Source organism: Lampetra fluviatilis, chromosome 41, assembly GCF_964198595.1.
Source record: "Lampetra fluviatilis chromosome 41, kcLamFluv1.1, whole genome shotgun sequence".
Classification (NCBI taxonomy): domain Eukaryota; kingdom Metazoa; phylum Chordata; class Hyperoartia; order Petromyzontiformes; family Petromyzontidae; genus Lampetra; species Lampetra fluviatilis.
Genome location: NC_136315.1, coordinates 1,158,672 through 1,174,569, shown reverse-complemented (window position 1 = coordinate 1,174,569; position 15,898 = coordinate 1,158,672). Strand labels below are relative to the sequence as shown.

At 49.9% G+C, this 15,898-nt stretch overlaps 1 protein-coding gene across 2 annotated transcripts in view; it reads left to right on the top strand.

The window, feature by feature from the left end:
- The first annotated feature begins 3,754 nt into the window (after positions 1-3,754).
- The window catches only part of RET (ret proto-oncogene), a 64,927-nt gene continuing 52,783 nt past the window's right edge, over positions 3,755-15,898 (top strand). Inside the window, exon 1 of one of the 2 annotated variants that reach the window (XM_078875252.1) lies at positions 3,755-4,175. In XM_078875252.1, coding sequence (XP_078731378.1) covers positions 4,106-4,175 — 70 coding nt within the window. In that variant the 5' untranslated portion in view covers positions 3,755-4,105. The remainder of the gene's footprint in view (positions 4,176-15,898) is intronic. The other variant, XM_078875253.1, reaches the window with a different exon arrangement.

The following is a 15,898-nucleotide window of genomic DNA, read 5'->3' as shown; positions in this document are numbered from 1 at the left end:
TGCACGCACAGCGGTGGACTCGACGAGATCCAGTGACGTGAGTGAACTATGACGAGGTTCAGTGACGTCAGTGGGCTATGACGAGGTCCAGTGACGTCAGTGAACTATGACGAGGTTCAGTGACGTCAGTGGGCTATGACGAGGTTCAGTGACGTCAGTGAACTATGACGAGGTTCAGTGACGTCAGTGGGCTATGACGAGGTTTAGTGACGTCATTGGGCTATGACGAGGTTTAGTGACGTCAGTGGACTATGACGAGGTCCAGTGACGTCATTGGGCTATGACGAGGTTTAGTGACGACAGTGAACTATGACGAGGTTCAGTGACGTCAGTGGGCTATGACGAGGTTTAGTGACGTCATTGGGCTATGACGAGGTTCAGTGACGTCAGTGGACTATGACGAGGTCCAGTGACGGCATTGGGCTATGACGAGGTTTAGTGACGTCAGTGGACTATGACGAGGTCCAGTGACGTCAGTGGGCTATGACGAGGTTTAGTGACGTCAGTGGACTATGACGAGGTTTAGTGACGTCAGTGGACTATGACGAGGTCCAGTGACGTCATTGGGCTATGACGAGGTTTAGTGACGTCAGTGGACTATGACGAGGTCCAGTGACGTCATTGGGCTATGACGAGGTTTAGTGACGTCAGTGGACTATGACGAGGTCCAGTGACGTCAGTGGCCTCTCGCGCTCCGCCTTTGTCTTGCCGTTGTTTGAGGCCGCACCTGACGGGGCTGTAAAACGACACGTGACCCCCCGCCCCCACGCACCAGTTCCCCCAAAACAAATGCCAGCTCGTGCGCGCCTCCTGCCACGCGCTTGCCATCCTCATTATCTAATTAACGCGTCACAAGAGATGCGTTACAACTCAACGCATTCGTCAATAACACTGCGGCCTTCACAAAAAAAAATGTGGATTTAAAAAATATATAAGACGGCGTTTTGGCCAATGGCCTTGATATTCGTCACAGCACATAAATGGTGTTTTGATTCGTATATATAAGAGGCATTGCCCCTAAACTTTGCCTATGATATATTTTCCTTTGTAAGGCAGTTTTATTGATATGTGTGTGTGTTATGTATGCTTGTGGGGAGCGATGGTGTAGCGGTTAGCACGCTGAGCTACGAACACGGCGGCCCACGTTCGATTCCCGCTCACGGCTACAACCAGTGACGATTATCTTGAACCGGTCCTGGGCCTCCCCTCGGTCGACTCAGCCTCAAATGAGTACCTGGTGCTGTGTCAAATCATCGCCACTAGAGACACAAAGGCGGCCGGGCGTGGTGCTGGCCACCCACCCCCTCGTGTGACGTGCTGGCCTTCATAGGTGCTCGCTAACAGCACTTGCCCCAACAGTCTGTTAAGGCTACACGGGGGATCTTTCTCTTTGTGTGCTTTTGCACCGCTGTCAACGCAGCAGCGGCATCAACAAAATCCTGCGTTTAATTACATGGACATTTTAACAGATCATCTGAATCATTTGAAGCCAACTTCCTCTATTCGTCAATAGATACAGTGATGTAACGAATAGACATTGAGCAATCAATCAACCTGAATGAATCATCACGACCCAATGTATGGGTCGTGGAGATTGTTTTGACTTCTCCACGCTGGTCAGTGCGGGTCGGTGCAGTGAAGAGGCATGGCCTGGTTCACGTATCACGAGCCGAGTATCAAACTACAGGCGGAAGGGGTTCATAGCGCAGTGTGCTAACCACTCCGCCACCGCTCTACGTCCCCGCAATCATCAGCAGCCACAATCTATCCACTGCTGGATGAAGGCCTCCTAAAGCCGCGGCCACCACCTCCAACGATCTTGGGCGACGACAATCCACCCCGCAGCACGTGCACGGATTCCATCGCTCCATCTGCTCAGTTCGATTTCCTTCTTGGGTGCATTCCATTCGTCGACTGTCACGCTGTTGTTGTTGTTATCGTTCATATTCTTGACCATCGTCCATCATCCTGCCCACGTGCTCAAGCTCCCACTTGCCTTTCTTAGCAGTGTAAAACGGACATGCAATTTCCCCTTATTCCAAATCCCAATGCAGAATAGTCGCCCTGGCTACATTATTTGAGTGCAAGGTGTGTTTCGTCCGACCGGCTCCAGTAGGGCTGGGCATTTAAATAATGCGTTTGAGCCTCACGCGGTTATTGATATTCGCAATTTAATTTATTTAATTAGATCAGAATGACGAATTGGCAATGCAGAGAAACCAGGAATAGATGAGCTTCACAGAATGTGGGAAATCGCTTGGACTCGTATTTAAAATGCAAAACTCTACAGAAAAAGACCTCACCCACCTACTCATACCAGCGTGGTGAAGTATGGTCAAACAGTCCCCCCCATAATGACACGGCATGGAGACGCCTTCATCCAGCAGTTGATTGACTTAGGCATGGTAATTAATATTGTTTGATTATCATTATTATTATTGCACAGCATACCTGGTGTGTACTGTTCTATAGTGTACTCTACGATACGGAAGAGACCCTGTGAACATTGTTCATTGTATGAAGTTGAAATGTTGTTGGATTATTAACTAATGTAATAATCTTAATATATTATATTCATCTCGGAAGCTAATCAGAACTGAGCCTGGATAGTGTTTGGATGGGCAACCACCACACACCCCCCCAGGTGTTATCGGCTACGGCGGTTTGCTACGAATAGGGGCACAGAGGGCAGTGCACCAAAATCCATTGTTGTACTGCACTGCTATGCGCCCATGTCTATGCTACCCGCCTTTGCCAACCCACGCTAACCGGCGTGGTGAAGTATGGTCAAACACCGTCCTGCCTCCTCCCACCCACCGGTGCATTGACGCAGCACAATGCAACTCGGATAACACTGGTCAACAAAAGAAAAAAAATAATTCTGGCCTGGACTTTTGCAGCTGTTTTAGACTAATTTCAGGGTGCTGATTCCAAATCTTATCTCAGATTTGCTTTTTCACATCTCATTTGTATGCTATAGGCATACCCCATTTTCATTGATTTTACCCGAAATTAACTCTGTCACTTATGATTGCAAGTTGTTGCGAGTCAGTGACTGCTTTAGTGTTAAAATATGGTGCTGTATTTTTAGGATAGTGTGTTTATAATATCATTTTATGTAGATATCCACATTTATTTAATATTTTCCTTCTGCAGTTTTTATTGAAAATGCAATATTTGATATCTCAAAAACCTGATGTGATAGACAAAAACTGATGCCAGATTTGGAATCAGCACCACAAAATTAAATTAAGACCGTTGGAATACCTTATGCCAGAACAAGTGTGTTGACCAGTGTAATAGAACAGCGATCTGTGCCATGCGTCCGCACGTCCATGGCACGGGACGCGTTATGCACATCTGTGGATGAACGCGGGCAGCCGTCGGGTGGTGATGTCAGCGCGATGATTGCATGGCGCTTTAATAACCAATCGCTTTGAGTACTAACAACACACTCAGAGCTGGCCGCCGCTGCCGCTGATGATGACACCGATGATGTTGATAACGCGACAGAGACCGCTATGCGCGCAAGACGGGTTACGGTAGGCGCCGCGTACAGCAGAGGGCAGCGCACCAAAATCCATTGTCGCTCTGCGCTCACAACCCACTCCCCCCCCCCCTTTCGCAAGCGCGGTGAAGTATGGTCGAACGAGGAGGGGGAGGAGGAGGCCCACGCGGAGGCGGGGCTGAAGGAGAGGCCACGCCTCCTGTTCAGTGACGCGCAGCGGCCGTGCGCACGTGGAGGACGAGGAGGAGGAGGGAGCTGCTCAGTCTCGCCGGGACGCGGGGACTTGGAACAGCGAGGCGCAGCTTCACCGCGGGACGCCTCGTGACCGACAACAGCGCGCAGGTCAGCCTGGGCCGTCGCCTACTCGCACGAAGTCGCTCGTGTGCTTCAGCGCTCGCAAGTCAGCCGAGGGGCGGAGCGCAGAATTTCTGCGTTTCTGCCGTTGTTTAGTTGGTTGTTGTTGAGAACTAGCAACATGAGTTCGTGTTTCATGGCGATTGATTGAGAAGGGCAAGACGCCGCGGAGAAGATTGGTTCGGGGAGGAAGAACATTTCACGAACAAGTTTCTTCAAGTACGACATCTTTTTTTTTGAGAAATGAAATTGCCGAGGCTGACGCCGGGACGCTTCCAGGCTGTGGTGTGGATGGCGACCCTCCTCTGTCAAGGTGAGCGAGTCAGCGTGTGCCGCGAGTCTGTGCTTAACTCGCCACCACCACCACGAACATGATGATGATGATTCTTCACTCGGATAATTTGAGATCCTGGCGTGTATGCTCGCATGAGGTTGGTTTAGACGCATTGCACGTGGTGTTCGGGGGGGGGGTGTTCCCGTGGTGCAAATGGTTAGCGCAATGGACTTGCAATGCCGAGGTCGCCGGTTCGATTGTTCTATCTCCCGGTGCGGCAGGCTGCAATAATGGGCAAGTTGATCTGGGTCTACCCATTTGATACAACCGGTATCAAATGGGTAGACCCAGAGCCAATGTGCAAGTCGCGCGTGGTGGGGTAAAGTGCGGGGACCTCCCACCGATTCTACTCCAAGGCGTCTGGCCAGCGCGAAGGAGTTTGGCCAAACACCGTCTGCGTAGGGAGCTTGAGCAATTGCAGGGCTGCACCTTTACTCGCACCCCCGTGTTTGCGGGCGACGGTGCTCACGTGGATAATTCGAGGACCCGCTAAATACGTCGCGGCTGAACAGGCATCGTGTTCAGCGGGCCGAACGGAGCACCGGTGGTGAGCGGACAGCGGCTAACAAGAGTGAAACACGAGCGTTTATAGCTGATCGTGGTGAAGTATGGTCAAACAACAGCCACGACCGAGTCGGCGTGTGTTCAGGGCGGGGGGAGGGCGGGGAGAAGTCTCTAGATCCAGCAGTGGACTGAGAATGGTTTTTGCGATTGCAACTTTCGCTGCGCGCGCCATGCCCACGCAGCCGTGCACAGACGGCGCGTGCCGGGTCCTTCTCAAGGGCGAGTAAGAGAGAGCGATGAGTACGTCAAGCCTGACGCCTCCACAGAGAAGACGTGCACGTGTGCCTGACTGCAGTACGCACGTGCTGTCATTGGGGTTGTGCATCGGTAGCGCAGCAGTTATGCCCACTCTCGCCCTCTCTATGTGCTGTAAACAAAGGATCATTGCCCGAAACGTTGCCGGTGTTATTTATGTTTGTGTGTCTGTACAGCCACTGGCAACGCTGTGTCATCAAACATTTCATTCCATATTTACCTGGCCACGTGAATGCGATTCGCGGCCACCGCTGACATCAAATCAATCGATCAGTGGGCGAGCCACATTTGAACCGCTCCCTCCACCAATCACCAAACCCGCACTCACCAAAGTGGTGAAGTATAGTCAAACATTATTACCGACGCGGCGTGGGAAGGCCTTCATCCAACAGTGGAATTGACAACGTGTGTGTGATGTGCAAACAGTCCCGCAGTAACGCAACCCAGTGCAGCGCTGGCCAGTGGCGTCGCCCCGTTCCTCGACAAAGTGGTGGAAATTCCACGTTTCTATGGCGGGGATCGTGATGGACACTATTTCACTCGATTGCTGGCCCAAAGGGTGCTTCTTCGCCATCGGGTATTCCTTTGAGTGACTCCCAGAGTGATGGTGATTTTAATTGGCCTTGGATCATGTGGTTTATTTTTTTGTCGATGTGCGCGTTCACACGTTCAACCGTGGGATGATGTGTGCATGGACCACGGTATTTGGTACAATGCCTTTATAAATCCGCTCCTGGATGAGGGCGGGTGGACGTCAGCCCCCCCCCTCCCCTTCTTAACCACTAGAACCCAACTCCACATGGTAAATACGAGGGGCCGTGGTGATGATGCGTGAAGCTTCGGTACAGCGGTCTTCGTGGTTACGCTATTCTTCAACGTCCGAATGATGACAATATGTTCCGGATCTCGGTGCCGCCCGAACGTCGAGGTCCGCTCGTCACGACGAGAGCGTCGTCGTGGGGAATTGTCCCGTGGGGTTTTGCCTTTTTTTGGTTCGTCTGCGTTGACGGAGCGCAGACGACGGTGGCGAATTACCGTGGTCCATAGTCCGGGTCACGTGGCCGCAATCGCCCTCGCGGTGACCCGTCTCTCTAATCGTCCCTTCGTGGAGGAGGGTGTGCGTCATCGGCCCGGTGATGTAACAAAAACGATTTAGATGCCCTCATGCGGTTAACGATTCCACCGGGTTGGCTACGCACGGTGTCTTCGTGGAGGGAAGTGTAATTTGTTCTGGACGCCCGTTCGCACGGCAGCGTTTCTCCGGACCCGAGTGAGATTCTAGGACGACGACGACGATGATGATGATGATGGTGGTGGTGACGACAGCGCCCATCCCAGAAGGGAGCGGCGAGAATGGCAATGGAGTCGGCGGCGAGGTAGACGGACCTCTATATCTACCAACAGACCTCTGGAACCTAACTCGTTTGTAAGTCGAGGAGTCCATGTTTAGTTGCGCTGTTTGTGCAACGCACGCACGGGTGGGCGCAGCCAGCGGCAGAGGCAGGTGCAGGACAATGTTTACATTGGATGCTGTCCAACGCCACGCTCCCCGTTAAAAAAAAAACAACACGAAAAATAACCACCGCGACCTTTGCTTAACAACGCCTCGGGCACACCGAGTGGCGGAGGAGCGGTGGCGCAGTGGTTCGCGCGGTTCGGGCTATGAACCCGCCGACTGCCAGTTCGATTCGACGAGCGAACATTATTGGCGAGCGATGATGTGACTCGATTACTCAGCCAGCCACCCACCCCCTTTCACCCGACCCAGCGGGGTGCGAGTATGGCCGAATTGCCCATAGGGCGTGCGTTGGTTTTCGTCCAGAAGCGGATTGGCAATTGGATTGGCAAGTGGCCATCCGAACGTTGTTATCATGTGCATGCTGTACAAGTCAAACAGTATTACTGTAGTATTATTGTTGCATACACGTGCACTGAGTGGGCTGGATATTTGTATATCATGCCGAGCTGCGGGTTCCCATTCTCCGCAATGGGAAACATCATCATCAGCAGTCGTGATCTATCCACTGCTGGGTGAATGCCTCACCAAAAACTGTCACCGTCTCTGACGTTGCGGCGATGTTGTCATCAATCTGACAGTGGCATACAGGTGGGCGAGGGTTCGACCCCTGACACCTGCTGTGCATGTTTCTCTCCCCGCGGTCGCGTGGATCTTTCTCCGGATCCTCCGGTATTCCCCTCCACATTTAGAAACGTGCGTTTAGAGTATTTGGCTGCTATAAATGTCCACGTGATAAACCACTTCGTTGGGCTATCATTCGTGGCCAGGTCGCTTCCGAAAAACAACTATGTTAGCTCCGTGGGCCATGCCTGGTAAATAAGCCAAAGTTTAGTTTATTATTTGATCTATCTACGTGGATTTAGCGAAATAACCAAGAATATGAATTCCTGCAGTCACGAAAGCTTTAAGTCAAGATTTAGTTCATTTAATTTAATCGTTCCCTATTTTGGCTGCCACTCCATGGTTAGTCTCGACCACTGGATTATCGCCCTTCTCCTGGCGACGTATCCTGCCCAAGGCAACTTTACTTTTCTTGGCAGCAAATATGACGCTTCGTATCTAGCGTGTCATCTCAAATTAGATGTCCAGACAGGGAATGCACCTCGCCACGATTGTTCTGCGCGCACGTTTCTGCTTTTGTCCAATCCGCTCTGCCAGTGTGGCCCCACGTGGTTGGTCCACACTGTGGTGCGCACTGAGTGCGAACTTTCATCTTCAGGCACACTGCCATGCTGCTTTTCATTCTTAAGTTGGACTTTGCTAAGAAAGCTCCAAACCTTTTCTCGTCCGCGTCGTTCGTTACAACAGCCTTGTAACCTGTTGTACAGATTATAACACGCGCCTCTCTCCCGTCTTTTCAAGTAGAACATGAAACGAGGGAGTGTCTGTGTGTCTATGGTGGGAATCCCAGCACCGTGGTTTTGTCTTTCATATTCCATCTATTAAAGAGATGGGCGCATCGGCCTGTTGATCGTTCCGATGCGGTTGATCGTTACGCAATTGCCTTCAAGGAGGACTTTCCAAAGCAAGGAGTTGGCGATGTTTGGGTGTCGAATGAGACATTCATTCTGGACGCCAGCGTTGTTCCACTCTGTTAGCCAGCACTCTCAAACGCGGGCATGCCACGGATCACGGTCAAAACAATATGCAATACTGCACTTTCCTTTCTGCGCACACTTGCATAATATTTTTTTGTTAAATACTTATAGTTGCTTTTATTGATGGTGTTTGGCCAGTGTCCACGCTTCAGATCCATGCCACGGCAGATTATACGCCCTGATTTAAGTAATTTTATTTTTTATTTAAGGCACACCTGTACATTGCTTTGTTATGAAATCCAACCTTCTCTCTCTCTCTCGCCATAATTCTGATCCCGATTCTCATCCAGTCACAATTGCCACTAATTTCCTACAATAATTTTGACCATTTGCTTTAACCCGTCCACGAGTGTAAGGCAGGCGTGTGTTGTTGCTGCTGCTACTATTATTAATTATATTCCGCTGCTCCTGACACGGCTGTCTGGCGTGACCACCTGAAAGTGACATTGTAGTCGTTGCCCTGCATGGACATCAGCCACACGAAATAATAAGAAGAAGACGACGACGACGCTATGATCAGAACTGTGCCTCTTCCACAGTGGTTCTTCACCTTCACTGGAGCCTGCACCCCTGTGGTTCTCACAAAGGGCATCTCGACCCCCCAGGCTAAGAACCACTGCTTCTTCATAGCAAAGTGCTTTTAGATCCGGCCTCTTACTGTGTTTGCCTGCTATGGGACATCAATCGGGGACGTTGAACGCTCTGCAGTGAAAACCGACCAAAGTAAAAGCAACGTGGCGACTGAGGCATTGACAGAGTAGGAGCAGGCTTGGAGTCCCACGCTGGGAGAAAGGCGGAAGGGTGCCGTGCATGAGACGCAGCAGTGGCAGATAGCCCCTGCTTGACATGCATAAAATTGTGTTTAGATTTATATGTACAAGAGAAAACACAATGGGGGCTTTTTTAAGCAGAGTCCTTATTAAAAAGCGGGAAATTCCAAGACCGAGAACAAACAGGAGAGATTTCACAGCAGAGAACTGCGTTCTGTGCTCCGTTCGCTGTCCTTCCGCTGCACATCCAATTAGCGCCGTTGGTTGTGTACGGCGTGAAAGAAGTTCTACATATATACTACACTGTACACTACTATACACTACACTATACACTACTATACACGACACTATAATACGCTACAATATACTACACTATGCACTACACTACTGTACACTACACCACTATGCAAAATGTAAAACTCCTTTCTTGAGAACTGCTTGTTGTTGTGTTTAGTTTGTCGTCCTTCCCCCGCACCTTCGATTCTCGCGGTTGGCTACGTACGGTGCGAAAGAAGTTCAACATGTAAAATTGTAAATAGACTAGAACATACAGACAAAGTATCACAGCACAGTCAAAAATACAATACAGCACAGTACAAACGAGACGTTATCGAAACACTTGGCACACATTGGCATCACAGCAGCGAGGAGGAGGAGGAGGGAGAGACGCCATTGACATCTACAGAGTGCGGTCAAAGTCACGCATGGCACATGCAGGATGCAGGGCATAGTTTGTTCAATACACTACTATTATTATTTGTATTATTCTCCTTGGAACTAAACTCAAGGGGGTTGCGTTTCTTTTGTATTCTTCATTGCCATAATGAATAGGGAGCATAAACATGAAATAAAAAATAATCAATCATTTACTCCCATTGACTTATTCGGAAAATTCAATATTCCAATCACAAATCAAATCGCCACACGGCACCCTCGGAATTGTAAAGGGAATTTAGACTGGCTCTACGAGCCTCAAGCATTAGCAATAAACTATAATAATAATGAAAAAACTGTCTTTGTCTGGCCCTTTGAGCCTCAAGCATTCCAAATACACCATAAAAACCATAAGGTCCGTTGGTCTGGCTCTATCAGCCTCAGTAATTACTACTGAAGACTAAAACTCCTAAGGTTATTTCGTCTTCCTCTGGGAGCCTCTGGTATTAACACAGAATCCTGTATATCCCGAGATGCCTTAGTCTTGCTCTATAAGCCTCGTGTTGAGAATCCTAAAAGGAGTTTTTCGTCATCTTCAGACAACAAAACTTCTGAATAGAAACGAAGAGCAATCGGCTCAACATCCCAATGCAGGACCCTCCTTACAGCGAGTCTCGAGACTCCGTGAGGGTTTTTTCAGTGCTCATTGCATCATCGTGTCTGGCTCCTCGTGTCGTGTGTGTGCGTGGATAAATCGTGTTTATTCCTTGCCCGTTCGTGCATATAAAGTAAATATGAAACGACAATATAACTTTAATAAAGTATGTGTGCGCAGTGCATGCTGGCATCAACACACCACCACCCCACGTGCACTCCCACAATCTGTGTGCGAGAACGCTCATTATTACGAATAGAGACGTGGATTTAGAATGCGTTCGAACGCGACTGACTGCATGTCAAGAATCTCAACAAAAACTGGGTGTGGGCGGGGGGGGGAGAACAACGACCTCATGCTTGCATCGCTTTGAAAAAAGAGGGATTTTTTTTGGGATTTCTTCTCTCGGTATATTATTTCTCACTCTCAATGAAGATTGTGCCATTCAAGACTGCAGTTTTTTTAATTATGAATATGAATAGTCCAGTTGACATGGCCAAGGTCACCATTAGCCGGGTGGTGGCTACGCTCGTGGTCTGTATTGCGGCACTGTGGATGCAACAGCGAGGGTTGGTGGACCACCCATGTGCGCGTCGAGGACTCATACCCTTGCTCGCAGGACCGAAACTGTGGTCCTCGCCTGTTCCGTCTGCGTGAGATAGCGCGTTGCTCCCGCGCACGTGTGGATTTTCTCTGATTGCCCCCCTCCCCCGCCCCCACGTATAAACGCACACTAATTAGCCGATAACACCTTGATACATAAAGGACCGCAAAGCTTTGACAATTGTTGGCGCCGGCTCGCTGCGTGGCTGCCTTCCCGCTTGTCAGCCGTTTCTCGCACCTCTGAGTCGTTTTCGCTCTTTGAGAGCGACCGAAAAATGGCGCGGCGGTGCGTTAGTAGCTAAAACTATTATTATTATTATACGAATGGTGATTGTTTGTCAATTCTTCGGAGAATGTTTCACCGGTCTCCCTTTTCAATGAGTATCTGTCCCACGACCATCCACATCGATTCTGCACCCCGACTTGTCCTACAGATGGATGCTGCCACAACGGTGTAGTGGTCAGCACACTGGGCTTGCAATCGAGGGGTCGCCGGTTTGACTTGACTTCCCGGAGCGATGGGGGGTGAGCGACCGTGATCGCGAGGCCGCACTGCCACAAAGGTCACGAGCCACTCTCTTGCCGGTGCTGGGCCTCCGATTAATCAAGCCCGCATTGACCAGCGTGTTGAAGTATGGTCAAACAATCTCCGTAATCAGTTTAACCCGTAGGCTTTCGCGACTAATATCATCCATAACATAGGTTTTTTTTAGGTTAGATCGCAGAAAAAAACCCACTATGGAGATTAATACAAAAAAACCTGTATTCATCTACATAATCGTTATTCGTTACGTATTCGTAATCGCTCACGAATTGTCACCACCATAACACGATTATATCAGAAATGCAACAGGTCCAGAATATCTAATGCAGCGATCGTGGTAAAACACAAACTGCAGTTGCATGTGTTTTTTTTTACCTGGAGTGGTGATGATGGCCAAGAGGTGGCGGTAAAAGCAACGGATTATTGAATCCAACTTTTGCGCGGGTTGTTTGTGCCAAGCCCTTAAATAGGACGACCACTCTATTCCGGGAAGGCTGTTGTTATTGTTATTTCGAGAAGAAGCCCTTTGCTTAAATTGTGTTGCGGTCGCCTGCCTGCCTGCCTCCTTATTACAGGAAACCCAACGTGAGGGTGACGGATGATGACAGCAGGACTTATTTTAAGCCGTGACTGTCTGGGGCTGAGCTCTGGAAAATATCTCGTGAAAAATTATCCCAGGTTGATAGGACAATGACGCAGACAACTTCGGTGGAATGACTGTGATGTCAACAGCTCGACAAATCGTCGTCATCGTCGTCGTCATCACGACGATCCATGGGGCAGAGATCCCGCAGGCGTTCACTGCACATTCGACGCGAGCCCTCACTCCCCTCTGGTGCCAACATGCTCGAGTCGTGCCACATCTCTCTGGAGCAATCTCTCAATGTCAAAACATTCTCTGTTGAGTCTTCCTCTCTTTCCGATTGCCGAACAACACACTTTTATTATGCGTATTGTTGTCCATCCTGTATGCGTCCAAGCTCAACAAATAGCATGGCTTCAAAGAGCCGAATTCGTATTTAAAAAAAAAACTCAAACACGTTTGCCAAACAGCAGTGGCATTAAAAAGGGGGGAATATAATAGGCGAAGTTTATATCTGCTACGAAGAGCCAGTGGCCGAAACGTCGCCTATTTTACATTGTTTAAGACCACACGATGAAATTGATTGATGAATGTGTTGAGGTTTTTTGTTTGTTAATTATGTTTCTGCACCACTGCCTCATCAGCGGCATCACTACAATAAATGTAATGCATCTTATAAGTTAGTCATCGTCTCTCGCAAGGCCATGATTCCTGATAAGTCAATGTCGTGTCACTTAGACCTCGGCGTAAATGATTTTAAAACAACGTGCGTCCAGACGGGTAGGATGATACAGATACTATTGACTCAGAGTGTGCGTGTGTGCCTGGATTGTGTGGGACTTTGTGGGAGCGGTGGTGGAGCGGTTAGCGCTACGCTGCGCTACGAACCCGGCGACACGAGTTCGATTCCCGCTCACGGCCAACATCGGTGACGATTATCCGAACCGGTCCTGGCCTCTCCCTAGGTCGACTCAGCCTCAAATGAGTAACTAGTGCAGTGTGTAAACATTGCCACTCGGAGAGACAAAGGCGGCCAGGCGTGGTGTTGGTCACCCCACCCCCTCGTGTGTCGTTCTGTCCTTTATAGGCTCTGCTCGCCTACAGCACTTGCCCCAACAGTCTGTTAAGGCTACACGTGGATCTTTGTTTTGGTAGTGCCTCGGTTCGCGTGCTGCGCTACGATCCCGGGCGACGCGAGTTCGACTCCCGCTCATGACCATCCAACACCTGTGCCGATTATTTGAACCGGTCCTGGACCTCCACTAGGTCGACTCAGCCTCAAATCAGCACCAGATCTGGTGTTGTGCATAAAACATCGCCACTTCGGGTGACGGCCGGGCGTTCTGCTGGCCACCCCACCCAGTGCCGGATTATCCTAGGAGCATAAGTAGCTACACATGTAGTAGCTACACATGTAGTAGCTACATATATAGTAGCTACATAAGTAGTAGCTACATATGTAGTAGCTACACATGTAGTAGCTACATATATAGTAGCTACATATATAGTAGCTACATAAGTAGTAGCTACATATGTAGTAGCTACGGGCCCTGCACTTTCAAGGGCCCCGCGCTAAATAATTTTAAGCTAACAATTCTGGTTCAGTGATTCTGCACTTGCTCTATTACTATAGTACTATACCGCCTTCAACTTTTATAAACGACTGGGTGGTTTAAGGTTAGCGATTTGTCGTATTATCTGGCTGTATAGCAAATACAAAAAAAAACAATAAAAAATGTGTGTTTTAGTATTTACGTGTTTTTTTATTTATTTAGGGCCCCTCTATAACATCATGCTACAGGCCCCGCACGCGCTGAATCCAGCACTGACCCCACCCCCGTGGTGGGGCCGTCCCGAACTCCACAGGCGGTTCTCGCTCACAGAACTTACGACACGGCAGTCTGTGAAAGGCCATGGCCTGGGGGGATCTTTGTCTTTGTCGTGTGTTGAGTCCACACGCGGAGGTGAGTTTGCGTTCTTTGAGGCGGGAGCTATTAACTGCCGGCAGCGAGAGCGGGGGGGGTTCTCTCCGTCCGGCAGGTGTTTAGCGACGCTGATCAAACTCCCGCGTGTGTGCCCAACGCCTGATGATCCCCCCTGGCTGCTTATTACTGCCTCCCCCTGCCTGGCAGCCTCCTGGGATGAGGAGGCGGAGAGAGCGGACTGGCTGAAGCCGCAATAACCAGCTCCGGCGAAGATAAACAGCAGTTTGTACGCGCGCTACCCACCCACACAAACACGCACTGACCACCCAGACAGCCCACCTGCACACACACCACCCAGCCCACCTGCATACTCACCACCCACCCAGCCCACCTGCACACACACCACCCACCCAGCCCACCTGCACACACACCACCCAGCCCACCTGCACACACACCACCCACCCAGCCCACCTGCACACACACCACCCACCCAGCCCACCTGCACACACACCACCCACCCAGCCCACCTGCACACACACCACCCACCCAGCCCACCTGCACACACACCACCCACCCAGCCCACCTGCACACACACCACCTAGCCCCCACACTTTTATACAAAAACACAAAGACAAAGTTCCCCCGTATAGCCTCCAACAAACTATTGGAGCACACCCGGCCCTCATTGAAGGCTGAGTCGACCTAGGGGAGGCCCAGGATCGGTTGAGATATTCGCCACCGATATTGTGGGCCGTGAGCGTGAAGCGAACTCGGATCGTCTGGTTCGTAGCTCGGCGCGTTAACCGCGGCGCTGCCGCCCTCTCGACAACGACTTCATCACGCCACCCCCGGCCACGCGCCGCCGATTGAGACGATCCATCGCTTGTACCCCCCCCCCCCATTCGTCGCACAAATAATCGATTATTTGCACGGTATGAAATTACACAAATTACAATGCCCACACGCCACTGATCTGACACAGCTGTACAAACGAAAGGAGAAATACAAAATAACAGGCGAATAGCAAATGACGCAAACGATTTGTATTGTGCGCGCAATACCAAATAATACACACGCACGTCCTTGGTCCGAATGTCACAACATCCGGAGAATATTGACAAGAAGTAACGCCATCCCCTGATGGAGGGGGGGGGTAGTGAACGGGTGAATCATTCGCTCGTCGCCGCCTCATTGTCCGCGTCCTCTGTTTCACTGAGACTCGAAGTGGCCTTCGGAGCTGACACCTGGCGAGACTAAATAAACGCGCAACCTGAGCCCGGCCTGCGGCTGCGAGTCCACAGCGAGGCGAGGCTGACCGACCCAAGGCGTCGTCGACGGCTCGTGATGGCGATGGTGGTGGATGCTTGGATGGAACTTGCGCCGCCTGTTGCGAGATGATAAGAACATTCACAGCTATCGTGCTGTGACGGTTCCACCTGAACACGGAAGTTTTGTGTTGCCTCCGAAACGTCGTGATTCTTATTTTATTTTTTATTTTACTTTTATTAGTTTAAATTTTTTATCTACGTGACTTTACCGAAAAAACCTAAGAATGTGAATCCTTGTAGTCACGAAAGCTTCAAATCTAAAACATTCACAACCCCGGTATACGAACGAGTTCGGTTTCCAGAGGTCTATACTCTTAGGTTTTATCGATACAGTGTTGCCTCCGAAACGTCGTGATTTTTTTTCTATTATTATTTCTATTTTTTTTTTTGCCTACGTGACTTTAGTATGATTCCTTGCAGGCACGAAAGCTTCAAATCTAGAATTCCAGAGGTCTGTTCAGAAGTCGTTTTGTTCGTAAGTCCAACTTTACGCCAGTCGATTCCAAACATGTTGTACGTCGTGTACACTAAACACGGATAATAGATTTCAACGTTGTATAATCTCCTGCAGATGCGGATGCCACTGGTTGTTCATGTTCTGCAGATGTAGAAGCCACCACCGCCATCTATTGCGCGGCTGTTGAACTTACGACTCTCGGTCCGAACAGGGTGCTGGATGTACGGACAGGTTCGTTCGTATCTCT